The sequence below is a fragment of the Schistocerca gregaria genome, chromosome 8 (assembly GCF_023897955.1).
Source record: "Schistocerca gregaria isolate iqSchGreg1 chromosome 8, iqSchGreg1.2, whole genome shotgun sequence".
In the NCBI taxonomy this organism is placed as follows: Eukaryota; Metazoa; Arthropoda; class Insecta; order Orthoptera; family Acrididae; genus Schistocerca; species Schistocerca gregaria.
The window spans coordinates 388,273,333-388,290,986 of record NC_064927.1 but is presented as its reverse complement, the minus strand read 5'-3'; the positions used below and the strand labels follow the sequence as shown (position 1 = coordinate 388,290,986).

At 40.5% G+C, this 17,654-nt stretch overlaps 1 protein-coding gene across 1 annotated transcript in view; it reads right to left on the bottom strand.

Moving 5' to 3' along the window:
* The window catches only part of LOC126284197 (uncharacterized), a 103,036-nt gene that overhangs the window by 56,664 nt on the left and 28,718 nt on the right, over positions 1-17,654 (bottom strand). The window contains exons 3-4 of the mRNA XM_049982952.1: positions 10,880-11,098; positions 4,435-4,658 (exon numbers count right to left, since the gene is read on the bottom strand). Of these exons, the coding sequence (XP_049838909.1) occupies positions 4,435-4,658; positions 10,880-11,098 (443 nt within the window). The remainder of the gene's footprint in view (positions 1-4,434; positions 4,659-10,879; positions 11,099-17,654) is intronic.

Below are 17,654 nucleotides of genomic sequence, written 5' to 3'. Positions count from 1 at the left end.
GTATAATTGAAATTATTTAAGATAAAGTACAAAAGTACACAAAATTTTAACCAAGTAATTAAAAAACTGTATTTCCGCAAGCAGTGGCTGTAATGCAATTATTGTAGTTCAGTAGACAGAGAACGCACAGTTCAATGTCCTGTTCAATGCCATGTCAATGGCTACAGTGGTTCCTGAAATACAGGGAAGCCAAGACGCTAAATTTAACATGATCGGGATAGGGTGTTCCAACTCCCCTTAATGCTTGTGATGAAAATGTCTACTGTGGAAACTATGAGTGTCTGTGATCAAAAGTAAATTGAAGAACAAAAGGCAAACTACTGTTGTTCTAGTACACAGCGTGTGATGTCTTGAAAAAGGAAAGGGTAACAAAATGGATTTAGCATCAAATGCGAAAGTTTGGCTCCCACATGTAGATGGCAACAAATGAAACTCTTCAGTAGTAAAATGGGACACACCATATGAACCTGAGATATTTAAACAGCTCTTAATAATATTATGATGAAACGTAAGTGGAATTAGTGACAAAATATGAAAAACCTATGATGTGCAGCAATTAGCTAGAATACAACTTGTAGGGAAAAAGACATGGAAGTAGTAATTATCTTCACTGCTTTACTTACTGACTGCCATCTTGCTATTTTTGCAGTCTACTTTTATTAGCAATTATTATGTGCCATGTAACAGCAACGTACTCTTTCCGCTTACAAGTTTTCATATTTGTGCACACAATTCTCAAAATCTGTCTCGACACTTTACAAAACACTTTGCAGAGGAGTGGCATGGCTTTAAAGGGTCAGTTATCTTTAAAGTCTTCTTCTAGTCCACCTGTTTAAGACTTTCATTTTACAGTGTGCCATACCTAAACAAGGAAGTTTAAATTTATTTGTTCACTGAAAAAAGTGCTCTCTCCAAAAGGAGTTGTTCAGACTCGAAATGAAGCTGTGCATGTGAACCTGTCAGACTTAATATTCTGTGGTATGGAGTGTATGGAGCTAGACCTTTCCCAGAAACAGGTGAAGTCTAAATTAAGCCTAACACACATTTTTTCAAGTTTTGTCATTGTTCAAATGAAATATTCACCTTTAACGAGCTGCCAAATCTGTGGACCATCAAACACATCAGTCTTTATCTCTTCACATAACAGGCTAAGAAATGCCGAAATAATATGTATTTGAAACTCTGTCCTATTGAAAAAGCTGTAACAAATTGCTTCATAAGAGCCAGTTCCACATGCAGAAGTGAGAATATAATATTCTTTCTGTTAACCAAGTGGTTGATGTAGAATCACCACGTTTCAGGTCAGATTTCAGCGGCCAATTTGACTGCACTCAATGCTTCTCATGAGCTTTGCTTTTCCCCAAACACAAGTAACAGGGATACTTGGTTTTTCCATGTTACTGACCAAGGAGGAAACATACCATTTTAAGATCAGTACAGATGATCCACTGGTGCATGTGATACTGCAACCAGTGACTATGTCTTCAAACTCATCACACAAGCAAACTGATTGGCCAATTGAAACTGTAGAGGAAAACACACTTTACGCTCCACTTTGAGCTAACAATGAACAACCACCATTCAGCTCTGTTATAGGCTGAAATTTCCAACTCTTCCATTAAACCACACACACATAGCAGTGACATAAATCTGCATCACTTCAATAGTACTGCAGTAATGCACTTGATTGAAACTAGGGTACCTCATCTCGTTTTTCAAGAAAGTTGTTCTCATGCAGTTTTGATGCTAACAGTTCTGAAGCTTTTTAGGATAGTCCCATATCTCAAGCCAAATCATTCTACTCATGCTGCTGAAGTTCCTTACAAGTGGAATGATCTCAGAATCAAAATCTTCGTTGTTGGAATCAATTTGATCTTCACCAGACCTATTTCCATACTCCATTTTACATTTGTTTTTCTTGTTGTAGGCTGACTTTTCATTATACAAAAATAACAATCACTTGACAGGTCTCTGGGCTTTTGCCACACTGTAAGTATACCAAATGGAAAGTTTGTCCAAACCATCAAATTGCTGAGAGATGAAGGAAAGCCCATAACTATTCAGGCAAGAGATGGTCAAACTCAGGACGTATCAAAAATAATGTCTGGGTAAACAATGGCAAAAAATCCTTGAACCACAAGCGTTTCTGTCCACATTAACCACTGAAAACAATGACCCATCAAGTAAGGTGAAAAATATTATTATTATTATTATTATTATTATTATTATTATTATTACACTCACTTAGAGCAAGACGGGTTTTATCAAAAGCTATTTGTGAACTTTCAAATCCCAGAAGAGTGGAGATTATCACGAGGAGAAGTGCACCGATACTTCTGAGAAATAGTTAAAAGATTTTCTTCCTTGGCATCAGGAAAATCATAGTGACTGTTCTTGATAACGCGCCATACCATTTTTGTATAAAAGAGAAAGTTCTTAATGTGAATTCTAATAACCAGGATACATTTGTTCTTGTGCCTGTCTGCCGGCGTTTTCCCGCTTGGTAAGTCTTGGAATCTTTGTTTTTAATATATTTTTCCCATGTGGAAGTTTCTTTCTATTATATATATATATATATATATATATATATATATATATATATATATATATATATATATCCTTTCGTCTTTCCCTCTCCTTCCCTCTTTCCTGATGAAGCAACCATTGGTTGCGAAAGCTTGAATTTTTTGTGTATGTTTGTGTCTCTATCAACCTGCCAGCACTTTCATTTGGTAAGTCACATCATCTTTGTTTTTTTATATATGAAAGGAATACAAGTTTTTTCTTCTCTGAACACAAGAAAACATTCTTCATACAGAAGGCTCACAGTTTTGATACACCTTTCATACAAATACCATGCAGGTATTTAATGGCCATTAAGAAAGAGGGCGTGGAACTGGAATAGCAATGACAAATTAATTTGCATCCCAGATGCTCAAATCAGAGAATCCAAACACATACCTTTTTAATGAATTACGTTTTCCAACAATGAAAGACAAATTTTTGTTCATACTTGCCAAACAAAATTTTTTGCTATAAACATCTAATTTTTGACAAACAGAAATTAATTTACACACAGTAATGTAATACAGGGTGTTTTAAAATAGACTTCACAACTTTTAAAATTCATATAAATTAACTCACAGTACCTACAAAGTAGTGTCAATTTGTAGGGAAACATTAAGTTTTGTCTCGCGTAGTTTGCTAGTGCCAAAACTGCACCACAAGGGGCACTAATGACAGCTGCGTTAAAGATGGCTGCCTTCTCTGGACCCGAGGGTGCTAGCTGTGTGTTTTGGTTTCAAGAACCTGAATTGGCAATAACAGTCCAGCATAATTTCCATACTAAGTATGTTAAAGATCTTCCTCATAGGCCTAAAAGTTAAAGAGTGGCATAAATATTTTATAAAAACAGGGAGCTCGGAAAGACATGGGAAGTCGTCAGGTCATCCTAGCACATCCGATGACGTCACGGAGCAAGTGAGACAACGTTTTGTCAGCAGCTTTACAAAATCGACCCAGCGTGTATCTCACAAACTGCAAATCCCACATGCGACAACTCAGCGTGTGTCAAGAAACCGTTTGCATTTAAAACCATACAGACTGATGATCATACAAGCAATAAAAGGCACTGATACAATTGCTCCAAGAATTTCCCTGCGGATATGTTAAATCTATTACACAAGGATGAACATTTCTTGGACAAAATCATCTCTTCTGACAAGTCGACTTTTCACTTAAGTGACAAGGTTAATACTAATAACTGTAGGATTTGGGGCAGTGACAATCCACGTCAAATGTTGTAACATGTTTGTGATAGTCCTAAACTGAACATTTTTTTTGCACACTGAGCAAGAACAAAGTATACGGCCCCTTGTTTTCCATGAAGGAACCATCAACGGGATGGTGCATCTGGATATATTGTAACAATATTTGATACCACAGATCAATGAGATGACCAAGAACAAAATCAAAATGTTTACTTCATGCAAGATGGTGCACCACTGCATTACCTAGCTGAAGTCTGGGATTTTCTCAGTGACGGCTTTCCAGGTGCGCCAATCGCATGGCCCCATTTCCCAGACCTGACACTACTTGATTTTTTTTTTTTTAACGGACATCAAAGATATCGTATTTATACCTCCCATGCCGGCTTCTCTACCTGAACTTGGAGCAAGAATTTATGCTGCCACTGAGCAAGTTACACCTGGAATGCTACAGCGAGTTTGGGAAGAAACTGACTCCTGATGGGATGTAGGCATGATAACCAGCAGAAGCAACATACAACATCTTCAGTTTAATGTAAAAAGCTTTGTATGTTTCCCTATGAAAACATTGAAACCCAGCTCTAGATCTTCTTTCAATAAATTTATGTTATAAAGTACTTTTTGAAACACCATGTATTTCTGGCAATAAAGAAGGAATTCAACTTACGAAGTCAGGTTTCGGGTTTCCATCCAAAACAACATCTGCACTATTGTGTATTTCACAAGTTTGAATCACGGCTACTGCTGCATCAGGTGTGACAACATTCCACAGACCATCAGTCCCAAAAACCAAACAGTGGTGTACAGAAATATTTAACGGCAAGACTATTACATCAGGATCAGGAGACACGACGTAAGTATTTGATGTTGGATTAAAACTCCACAAATCACCTGAAAACACAGTTTTCTGTCAGTCAGCAATGGGAAAACGAGTTCATAATGAAATAATGTTTGCATAATTACAAAAGCCAAAATTCAAAACTAACAATGAATAACATTGTGTATCAACTTACCAACTGCTGCAACACTAAATTACAAATGACTGAACAAACTCAAAAGCAAAGACTAAAAATTATTATCTATTTCACAAGAATGGTGAATAGGTAGAGGTAGTACAATTGAGTCAATGGCAATCTGAGATCCTGGAAAAGAAAATAAGGAGGCTGTAACAAACAGTTTAAAATCTCCAATCAAACAACATTCCACTGCAGGCAATCAAAAAAATGAAGACATGCAATGAACTAAATGGAAGATATGCAGAATGTATAGGTGAGAGAGAGCATCAAAGGAAAATGCATGGCTAATGTCAGCCTGTCACTTCCAATAATCTAAAATTTTAATGTTGTCAATGCCTTCACATACATTTGTGCAGCTTCTCTAGGCCCCAACAAGTTCTGAGTTAATGTTGTTGTTGTTGTTGTTGTGGTCTTCAGTCCTGAGACTGGTTTGATGCAGCTCTCCATGCTACTCTATCCTGTGCAAGCTTCTTCATCTCCCAGTACCTACTGCAGCCTACATCCTTCTGAATCTGCTTAGTGTATTCATCTCTTGGTCTCCCTCTACGATTTTTACCCTCCACACTGCCCTCCAATACTAAATTGGTGATCCCCCGATGTCTCAGAACATGCCCTACCAACCGGTCCCTTCTTCTAGTCAAGTTGTGCCACAAGCTCCTCTTCTCCCCAATTCTATTCAATACCTCCTCATTAGTTATGTGAGCTACCCATCTAATCCTCAGCATTCTTCTGTAGCACCACATTTCAAAAGCTTCTATTCTCTTCTTGTCTAAACTATTTATCGTCCACATTTCACTTCCATACATGGCTACACTCCATACAAATACTTTCAGAAACGACTTCTTGACATTTAAATCTATACTCGATGTTAACAAATTTTTCTTCTTCAGAAACGCTTTCCTTCCCATTGCCAGTCTACATTTTATATCCTCTCTACTTTGACCATCATGTTATTTTGCTCCCCAAATAGCAAAACTCCTTTACTACTTTAAGTGTCCCATTTCCTAATCTAATTCCCTCAGCATCACCCGATTTAATTCGATTACATTCCATTATCCTCGATTTGCTTTTGTTGATTTTCATCTTATACCCTCTTTTCAAGACACTGTCCATTCTGTTCAACTGCTCTTCCAAGTCCTTTGGCATCTCTGACAGAACTGCAATGTCACCGGCGAACCTCAAAGTTTTTATTTCTTCTCCATGGATCTTAGTACCTACTCTGAACTTTTCTTTCGTTTCCTTTACTGCTTGCTCAATATACAGATTTAACAGCATCGGGGAGAGGCTACAACCATTTCTCACTACTTTCCCAACCACTGCTTCCCTTTCACGCCCCTCGACTCTTATGGCTGCCATCTGCTTTATGTACAAATTGTAAATAGCCTTTCCTCCCCGTATTTTACCCCTGCCACCTTTAGAATTTGAAAGAGAGTATTCCAATCAACGTTGTCAAAAGCTTTCTCTAAGTCTACAAATGCTAGAAATGTAGGTTTGTCTTTCCTTAATCTTTTTTCTAAGTAAGTCGTAAGGTCAGTATTGTCTCATGTGTTCCAGTATTTCTACGGAATACAAACTGATCCTCCCCGAGGTCGGCTTATACTAGTTTTTCCATTCGTCTGTAAATAATTTATGTTAGTATTTTGCAGCTATTGCTTATTAGACTGATCGTTTGGTAATTTTCACATCTGTCAACACCTGCTTTCTTTGGGATTGGAATTATTATATTCTGCTTGAAGTCTGAGGGTATTTCGCCAGATGGTAGAGTTTTGTCAGGACTGGCTCTCCCAAGGCTGTCAGTAGTTCCAATGGAATGTTGTCTACTCCGGGGGCCTTGTTTCGACTCAGGTCTTTCAGTGCTCTGTCAAACTCTTCACGCAGTATCATATCTCCCATTTCATCTTCATCTACATCCTTTTCCATTTCCATAATACTGACCTCAAGTAAATCGCCCTTGTACAGACCCTCTATATACTCCTTCAACCTTTCTGCTTTCCCTTCTTTGCTTAGAACTGTTTTTCCATCAAAGCTCTTGATACTCATGCAAGTGGTTCTCATTTCTCCAAAGGTCTCTTTAATTTTCCTATAGTTGTCACAATTCTTCTGTTCATTCTATTGAGTTCTGTGAGCAACTTTGTCACTTCCAGAGGCATCTTGCAAACTGATCAGGTCAGCTTGTCCAGTTAAGTTGATCCGTATCGGGAACTTTGCAACTCTATTTGTGAGCACCTAGCTGGCCTTCTGTTCAGGGCAGACAGCAGCTGTGAAGAGGCCGCAGTGAGTGTATGCAGCAGTTACCTGCCATACTGTGCAATGAATAGATTTATGCGTCGGTCAGGCAAATGCTGCAGAAGCTCACATGTGTTTTGTGCATTTTGTAAGGTATTACGAGAATACACTTTGTTTTCTGCTTTAGGGCCAGCAGCATATGTGTGTCTGATAATTATATGATTATGAGAGTAGATACACTAAATAGCCGCTTATAATATGCAATCTTTATTTACGACAGACTGTTTTGGCTTTATTGCCATTTTCAAGTACGTCTAGATTGATGTGATGTCCATATTACATCATTAGTGGACTGTTTTACAACTGTCACTGCTTTATTAAGATGGTAAATCATGTCAAGGTGTTGAAAATAAAATGTTAATATGAGATGACAGCAGTTTGACATTTCCACACTCAAGACATTTCCACTCTCAAATGTCAAACTGCTCTCATATCTTAATTGTCATTTTATTTTCAACATCTTGACACTGTTTATTGTCTTATTACAGCAGTGACAGTTGTAAAACAGCCCACTAACAACGTAATATGGACATTACATCAATCTAGACGTACTTGAAAATGGCGATAAAGCCAAATTAGTCAGTCATAAATAAAGATTACTTATTATAAGAAGCTATTTAGTTATCTAATTAATAATCGTATCATTATCGGAGAATACACTTAATTGTATGTCAAATGTTGTGTTCTAGCAGTTCATTCGAGTAGAAATAAGGGGAAGGCAGTCGAGTTCTCTCATACTTACACCTTCTCTCTCTCTCTCTCTCTCTCTCTCTCTCTCTCTCTCTCTCTCTCTCTGTGTGTGTGTGTGTGTTTTTAAGCAAAATCGACAGTGAATTCTCACTTTTAACTGGAGCTGCCGTGTCAACACTGTTCAACTAGAAGGCTAGTTTGCAGTTTATTTCCATTTTTGTTGTTTTTGTCCATTTTTACTTCATTTCAAACCATATCCAGTGTGACATGTAGTGCAAGCTTAATACCGGATGTGAAAAGGGTGCTTTTATTTGTTCAGTAAAAGTAATACTTTCAGGAAGAGAAGGAAAACCCTGATTAGCTGCTGTTCATATTGGAAAGAGAGTGGCAGTATCTTTGAAATCAAGCAAACACACTACTGTAACAACAGGGAAAAAACAGTACAATACATGCTGTGATGACACTGGTATTACAAAGCTGCAGATACTAGGAGAACAGTGATGAAGTAAGATGCATTTCAGAATGATGTCATTTGCTGTCATACGTATGACTAATGTCATCACACATACAATTATTATAAAAAAAGGAACATTCAGCAATTTCATCAAAATGAAGACATAGGTTGCTACTGTTCAGTTATTAACAGGCGACACGCACTGGTGTGCAAAATGTAAGGACGAAAATAACTTTCGCACGATTTGTCACTGCCAAGTAACACAGCTTGATGAAACTTTGACCATACATAGAAATAACTGTTACAGTATAGTGCAGAAGGTAACAAAGAAATATGCAATGAGACGAACAGAAATAACACTTTTATTCAAAGGCCATAATTACACCAAAGTCACCACAAGTCATGTTGGTACCATGGACATTAGAGTTCATCACTGAAATCTATACATTTCCTTGTGGAAGATGTCAATCAAGTGACTAGTGAGAACTGGAAATTAGCATAGATAACATGACAAGTGCAGATAAGAATGATTCAAAATCAGATCCCAACACTGATGTTGGTAATGTTTTTCCACAACTGTAATTGCAATAGGCTTAAAAGAAGATGACATCATGAATGTAGCAGCATGCACAGTTTTTTCAGATTAAATGTATTAATATGCTGACAAATTAGTTGGTTGCACATAGTGAAATAAACTAAAATGGAAACAATAATGAAGAAACAAAATTGTGTATGTTCCACAATATTGCAAAAACAGTATGCATTTCAAGTGTGAAGTATAACACCTTTCAAATGTTTCAGCACACTACATGGTGAATTTCAATGTTTGAAGTTAATAAATTAGTACTAGTAAATGCAAATAAATATATGCACATAAATACAACTGATATTGCATTGTTTATTTCTGCAACTTGAGTATGCAAACAGAAGGAACCAGGGTACTGCACACCATATGAGGCACTACTGGTCTCTGGCGGCATGAAGCAACCACAGTGCTGTACACCTCATATGGAAATTTTATTTGTTTTGTTTTCGGGCATAAAAACAACGAAGGTCATATGCGCCCATGTCAGAACCTTAGAAAACGAATATGAAAAAATGAGTTAAAAACGATTACACGTTAAGCCCTATCGATGGAATGAAGATTAAATGACCTACGCAATGTTGCTACAATGAATAAAAAGTAAAACCCAGTCAACAGCCAAGCACTGTTTGCTAAAACAGCTGATAACGCAGACAGTAAACAGAATACAAATAGTTTTTTTTAAATAATAATAAAATGTACACAAAGGTGCTACGGCTAAATTCCATGTGAAGGTCAAAAAGCTTACAGCTATAGATCGAATTTGGAACAGTATCCTTAGGAAACAAATGAAGTCCAAGGTAAGCAAGGACCACCACTCGAAGACAAGATGGTGATGGGTTTACACTCATCAGGAAAGTGAGAAGTCCGTGGAGAACTGAAATAGATAGCAAAATCGTCAATGGAAAGGGAGCTGGTGGCAGACAGACCACAGTAGGATTAATGGCTATAGCAAAGAGAATGACATTCATGACGGAGGCCTGAGAGCTCTGTTCTCCTGGATAAAGGTGTCTGACAAGGTAAACCCACATGTACCTTACAAACTCATGTCTTTTAAAAACTCCTGAAGGAAATTGGACAGGCACCCTCAGAAGCTCCACTTGTACAGAGTACAGAGGATACCACTCCTCCAGCAGATGATGTAGGCTTTCTCCAAATCAAGAAACACTGCATTTTGGTATTTCCACAGAAAACTGTTCACGACATGGGTTGACAAAGTGACAAGATAGTCAACTGCAGTAAGTCGTGGGACTTGATCCACCCTATCAGCCGGGCATGAATCGTACATTCCATCACCTTACAAACACAGCTGGTGAGAGAAAGGGGGTGGTAGGTAAAAGGAAGACGTAGTCCTTACAGTGCTTAGGTTTGAGTATGACAGTTGCTTTACACCGGTGTGTGGGGAACATTCAATCTGCCCAAATGCAATTGTACTTATGAAGGAGAAAGAGCTTGCATGAAAGACAAAGGTGCTGCAACATCTGAATGTGAACATCATTCATTCCTGGGGCAAAAGATTGGGATGAAGTGCGAGCATGATCTAGCTCCTTCACAATAAAGGTGGCATTCATGATTCTGAAAGGAGAATGGTATCACCCTAGCCGCCTCCACATTTCTGATGGAGGAAGGCAGGGTGACAGTGAGTGGAGCTCGAAATCTCTGCAAAATACCAATCTAAGGTGTTGGAGATAGCAATGGGGTTCACAGTGACATTTTCTGCTATGGTGAGGTCAAAAATTGGAGAATGGATGTTGGTCACAGAGAGCAATCAGAGTTTGGGCCACACAACGGAAGAGGTAGAAGAACTGGAAATTTTGGTCTCAGGCCGTGAGAACTGTCCTTACCAATCGTTTGCCTCATGGACTACAGAATTTACTCCGATTTACACACCTCTATCTTCATTTGATTATTACACACCGTAATAATTACACACTCCTTCAGTTTCAAAGCCAGTACTACCCAAGTGCCCCACAGCTACTGTATCTCCAGTAATTTCTGAAGGAAGTGACAAGTTCTTCCCTGTGTACACAACCAAATTACAGTTTATATCACAATTCACCTCAGTTTACAAAATACTACTTACCCAATGACCTTGCAACAGCAAGAAAAGGTATTTCCTCGCAGGGTGGTGCAGAACGTGTCACAGGACCCGTATGGCAAACACGAGAACGATTCCAAACCACTCGACAAATTCCAGCTTTTATTTGCACCTTACCACCACTCCTTTCTATTCTCTTATATTCTTCTGGATCTTCAGGTTTGTGATCTCTAGTTAAGGGTTTCCCTCTCCATTCAGCTTCCCCTGGTAAAAGAAGATTAGTTTTACAAGGTACAAAAATATAGTTTTTCCTACACACACACACACACACACACACACACACACACACACAATCTGAGCAGTTCTCTTCGACTGTTCGCAGATGATGCTGTAATTTACCGTCTAGTAAGTTCATCCGAAGACCAGTATCAGCTGCAAAGCGATTTAGAAAAGATTGCTGTATGGTGTATCAGGTGGCAGTTGACGCTAAATAACGAAAAGTGTGAGATGATCCACATGAGTTCCAAAAGAAATCCGTTGGAATTCGATTACTCGATAAATAGTACAATTCTCAAGGCTGTCAATTCAACTAAGTACCTGGGTGTTAAAATTACGAACAACTTCAGTTGGAAGGACCACATAGATAATATTGTCAGGAAGGCAAGCCAAAGGTTGCGTTTCGTTGGCAGGACACTTAGAAGATGCAAGAAGTCCACTAAAGAGACAGCTTACAGTACACTCGTTCGTCCTCTGTTAGAATATTGCTGCGCGGTGTGGGATCCTTACCAGATGGGATTGATGGAGGACATCGAAAGGGTGCAAAAAAGGGCAGCTTGTTTTGTATTATCGCGTTATAGGGGAGAGAGTGTGGCAGATATGATATACGAGTTGGGATGAAGTCATTACAGCATAGACGTTTTTCGTCGCGGCGAGACCTTTTTACGAAATTTCAGTCACCAACTTTCTCTTCCGAATGCGAAAATATTTTGTTGAGCCCAACCTACATAGGTAGGAATGATCATCAAAATAAAATAAGAGAAATCAGAGCTCGAACAGAAAGGTTTAGGTGTTCGTTTTTCCCGCTCGCTGTTCGGGAGTGGAATAGTAGAGAGATAGTATGACTGGTTCGATGAACCCTCTGCCAAGCACTTAAATGTGTATTGCAGAGTAGTCATGTAGATGAAACACAGAGAGTGAGTGAGTGAGTGAGTGAGTGAGTGAGTGCGCATACACACATATATTTCCAGAACACTTTCAAAACAACAGTTCTTCCTCAGTGAAACTTTTCACTTGTTTCTGTGCAGAACAGTCTTGTTTGCAACACAGAATTATTAGTTTGTGTTGTACACATATGGCTTCAATTCGATCATGCCGTACAGTTAAAATGAATACCTCCTTTAGCACTACTGGCTGGTATCAAGCTCTAGCTCATAGGCTTAAGTACACAAATGAACAGATATATCCTCCTAGTAAGAAATATTGAAGTCACATGTCATGCCCTTACTCGGTTAAAATTAATAGGTGCATAGGGAAGAGTGAAAAAATGAGGGGCAAGTTTCATGATGATTTCATTTAGTATGTGCATGAATGTCATGGAGATCTCATCAAACTCCACTGGAACACAATACAAGAGAGCTGTTGAGATGTTTCTTGTAAATTTCCAATTATGTATGTTCAAGAGTAATGAAGGAACACATTAATTCTTCCCATGTATATCTTGCAAAACAGCTATGTTTGTAAAATCAGACAAATTCAAGTTCACAATTAGTGTTACCAACAATTGGCCTACCCAAACACCATTGGCAAATGCAGCAAGGAAGAGGGGAAACTGGCTTGCAGAGTAGACATGTTGATGGATTCAATACTATCCAAATGTGGACACAGCCACAAAACTAAAAAGAACAAAATAAAATGACAGTATAATAAAAACTATAACACTATCCATATTTTCATCACATAAGATGCAATTAAGGTAACAGAGTAATCACCAACAAACACCTATCAACATGAATGTTGAACACTAAATTAATGAGAAGCTTGTTACAGAAACTAGACAAGTCCCAAAACCAGTGGTGGCTCATGAGTATACAATGTGGACATTCTCAAATGTTTAGATTCAGACGAATATAAGAGTGTGAAATCAATAGCATCTGCTGTATAACAGTTATGCTTGTCAGTATATTTATACAACTACAGAACCCGCCAATAATACTAACAACAACAACAACAACAAGTTGTTTGAAAAAAGAAAAAACCGTTTTTATGGAATTTCGTTGTTTTGTACAAAATTAAACACACTTTGAGGCAAGAATGATATAATGTTCAAGTACCTCATGTACTCCTATTCGTATTTCTGCGTCAACAGGAGTTTTAGTGCTTTCTCATTTTTTTCAGACTAATGTACAAGATCCCTACCACAAGTATTAGTTAACGAATAAATTTCTCGGCTCAAAATGATACGCACTTATGTTGCATCCACAACAACTTACACTTATTGTACACTTCTTTGATAAATGTTTGCCTGTAATCATGCTTGTTTGATTTTGTCACATCCTCAGACAACGGATCTGGTCTGAGAGGCCCAACTTCTTTGCGTCTAAGTTTTCCTGGTAATCTTTTCTGCCAGCACATAAAAAATATATTCAGCACTTAAAAACAGATTCAACGGAGTTCATGTTTACACTGCACACAAAGGCCGAGCCCTGCAGTAAACAACCAACGCAAACAGAAACTGCCATTCACGGAAATAATTACATTCATAGTACTGTCTACCAACATGGGCATGTGGCTAGCAAGCAGACGAGGTGCTAAGAACCATAACGGCCAAAAGCATACGGTCTTCCATCCCACATTGAAGTGAATACCAGAGAAACCTGTGAGACAGCTTTTTGCTTTTCGTGAACGTTCATAGGTACAATGTGGATTACTGTATGATAAAAGCCAAAACTTAATATATTTCACCCCATTCAGAATCTCACAAAATAGATTTTTCTATTAGAAAGAAATATACTGACGTCAGATATAGTTTTACTACACACTGAGTGAATTGCTATACCAGAGGAGTGTGCTACCGTCTAGAGAGATTACTGTGAAGCGAATGGGGATAAAGTCTGTTGCAATGTGCTACCATCTTGTGGCATTGATGTAAACTGGTAGCTGAGTAGTTGGGACCAGCTGTGCAAGCCAGCAACCATGCACATTGTTTATCAAATCCTTATGTATTTCGCCATAGGGCAATCACATCACGCCAATTGCACATGCCCGAAAGCTCCTTAAAAACTGCACAACTGAAGGTGTGCTTGCTATCCTGATGCCAAGTTTCACAGATCTCTAGAAGAACAGCAACGTAGCATTGTGCAGTAGATTTAGTGCCATGTATTTCAGATTACCACATCTGTGTTGTGACAGTGTGTAACGGCAGTCAAAGAAAAATAATGAATAAATACGCAAGGTGTCAGTAGTTAGGGTTTTCATGTGCTCTTACACAACAGCCGCCACTGCGAAAAACACTTTTCTCTCACCACCTATATTTCACAATGGAAATTGTTGTTGCTACACCCGTACATATACAAAGAAATACCCATTTGAAAATATTGCTCTTCCACAGAAAGCATACTAGTCTCTCATTATTTCCATGAAAGCCGGTAAGTCCAAGATGTTCCCATTTGGAAAAAGGGGGGGGGGGGTAGTATTGTGAGGCGCAAAGGCAGAATACCCTACAAGATTTTTAACAACACGGCAGATAAAAGTACACAAGACTCATCTTACTGGACTGATTACAAAGCACCACATTTAATGGAAACACACACACACACACACACACACACACACACACACAGGATTGCAGATGAATGATGTTATAATCACGCAACTATATTTTCCTGAAAGTTGAAAACTGAAGGTAGGGATATTCCAATTTCTAACATACCATTCCTTAAGTTTCAGCATGTCACACACAGCAAGATGTTGCAAATTGGTTACATGGGGTGCTCAACTGCTGATGTCATTAGTGCCCAGTCACAAACGCAAGTGCACATATAATCTGGTAAAACTCAAGGGGGGCAGAGGGGAGGGGACGACGACACCAGAAAGTTATTACAAAGACGCAGATAAAATAATTAAAAGAGTTAGATGTCTTTGGACAAGTCCGTCAATGTAATAAAACGAAGAACACGAGCAACTGTTCGAGTGTCACCAGCTAAAATTTCCTGTAAAGTAGATGGCATACACAGGACAACACAAGACTGATTAAAACGGGGACACGACAATACAACATGGCGCACTGTCAATGCATGACCACAAGGGCACTGCGGGGCGGGGTCACCGGATAGCAGGTAGCGGTGGATAAACCGGCGATGCCCAATCCGCAACCTGGCCAAAAGGACCTCCTCTCGCTGAGATGGTTGGGAGGAGGTTGTCCAAGCTGTTGGGAACGGTTTTATGGTCCGGAGTTATTTTCTTGAAGTGACGACCAAGTATCCCATCATAATGACACAAGCCTCTTACAAACAACCCCACTAATGTCAGACGATGGGACACAAAGGGAGGCTGGCCGAGGCAGGAGGACTGCAGCCTTGGCCGCAGCATCAGCAGCCTCATTCCCAGTCACTCCTACATAGCCTGGAACCCACATAATGCTAACAGGAGAGCCATCATCAGCAAAAGAATGGAAGGATTGCTGGAACTGTTGCATGAAGTGATGGACGGGATATGGAGCTCCAAGGCTCTGAAGAGCACTGAGTAAATCAGAGCAGAGTACATACGGAAAATGGCAGTGGCGGCGGACATACTGTACGGCCTGATTGAGAGCAAAAAGCTCAGCTGTAAAGCTGGAACACTGGTCGAGGAGCCGGTATTTAAAGGTGATGTCCCCGACGACAAAGGCACAGCCGACACCATCGTCAGTTTTGGAGCCATCAGTGTAAATAAAGGTGTTACTGGCAAGTCGCGCACGAAGTTCAACAAACCATGAGCAACACACTGCATCCGGAGTTCCCTCCTTCAGGAGCGAGCTGAGGTCAAGATGAATGTGAACCGGAGCCTGGAACCAAGGTGGTGTCTGGCTCTCATCCTCTCATGGTGGCAGGGAGGGCAAAATCCAATTGTCGAAGCAGGCGACGAAGGCGGACTCCAGGGAGCAGCAGGGCAGACACATACAACCCATACTGTCGGTCGAGAGAATCGGCGAAGAATGACTGATAAGAAGGGGGGGGGGGGCGAGGGGGGGGGGGCATTGACAACAGCCGGCACGCATACCGACAGAGCAGTAATTCGGCAGCTTCAGCATAAAGACTCTCGACGAGACTAGTATAGAATGCTCCGGTCGCAAGATGTAACCCCGATGATGGATGGAGTTGAGACAGCAGAAGAGGGATGGCCGAGCAGACAAGTAGGCGAGGCTCCCATAATGCAGCTTTGATCGGACTAAGGACCGATATAAGCAAAGCAGGACAGTGCGATCCACTCCCCAAGATGAACCACTAAGAACACAGAGGACATTAAGGGAACGTGTACAATGGGGCAGCCAAATAAGAGACGTGCGGAGACCAACAAAGTTTCCTGTCCAGTGTGAGCCCTAGAAACTTAGTTGTTTACACGAATGAGAGAGCAACGGGACTGAGATGTAAGGATGGCGGAAGGAACGCTTTATATCGCCAAAAGTTGATGCAAACCGTCTTCTCTTCAGAGAACCGGAAGCCATTAGCCACACTCCATGAGTATAGGCTGTCAAGATACTGCTGAAGACATCACTCCAGGAGGCATGTTCTCTGGGCACTGCAGTAGATCGCGAAGTCATCGACGAAAAGAGAGCCTGAGACACTAGGTGGAATGCAATCCATAATTGGATTGATCGCTATGGCAAAAAGGGCTACGCTCAAAACGGAGCCCTGAGGCACTCCGTTCTCCTGGAGGAAGATGTTGGACAATACGGAACCCACACGTACCCTAAACATTCAATCTGTTAAAAATGAATCAATAAAAAGGGACAGGCGACCAGGTAGGCCCCACCTGTGCATAGTGCGGAGGATACCTCCTCTCCAACAGGTATCTTAAGCCTTCTCCAAATCGAAGAACACAGCTACCGTTTGGTGCTTTCGCAATAAGTTGTTCATGATGAACGTCGACAAGATCACAAGGTGGTCAACAGCGGAGGGGCATCGACGAAAGCCGCATTGAAAATTGGTAAGCACCCATCGAGATTCAAGAATCCAAACCAACCGAGTGTTAATCATGAGCTCCATCACCTTCCAGACACTGCTTGTAAGAGAAATGGGGAGGTAACTAGAAGGAAGGTGTCTATTCTTTCCGGGTTTGGGTATGGGAACGACGACGGCCTCACGCCAACAAATGGGGACCTGACCTTCGGTCCAGATGCGATTATAGGTACGGAGAAGCAAGCATTTGCCTGCCAGAGGAAGGTGTGTCAGCATCTGAACGTGAATGGTATCTGGCCCCGGAGCAGAGGACCGGGACAGTGCAAGTGCACGTTTGAGTTCCCGCATGGTAAAGGGGGCATTATAATCTTCCAGATTCAGCGAGTGGAAGGAAGGTCCCCAAGCCTCTTCTGCCTCATTTCTGGGAAGGAAGGCAGGGCGGAACTTGAAACCTCGCGGCCGAAGGCGTTGGAGACATCTACAGGGTCCACAAGTACCTCATTACCTGAAGTCAGTTTCGAGGGAACATCGCTACAACCGTCGGGAGGCGGATCCTGTTCTATCGAGTCATTGCCAGCTGCGGCCACATTCCTGGGTTGCGCAGGAGGGGCAGCATCGTCCACCGATGACAGGCCAGCTGAGTGCCTGGCAGCAGAGCGTCCCGG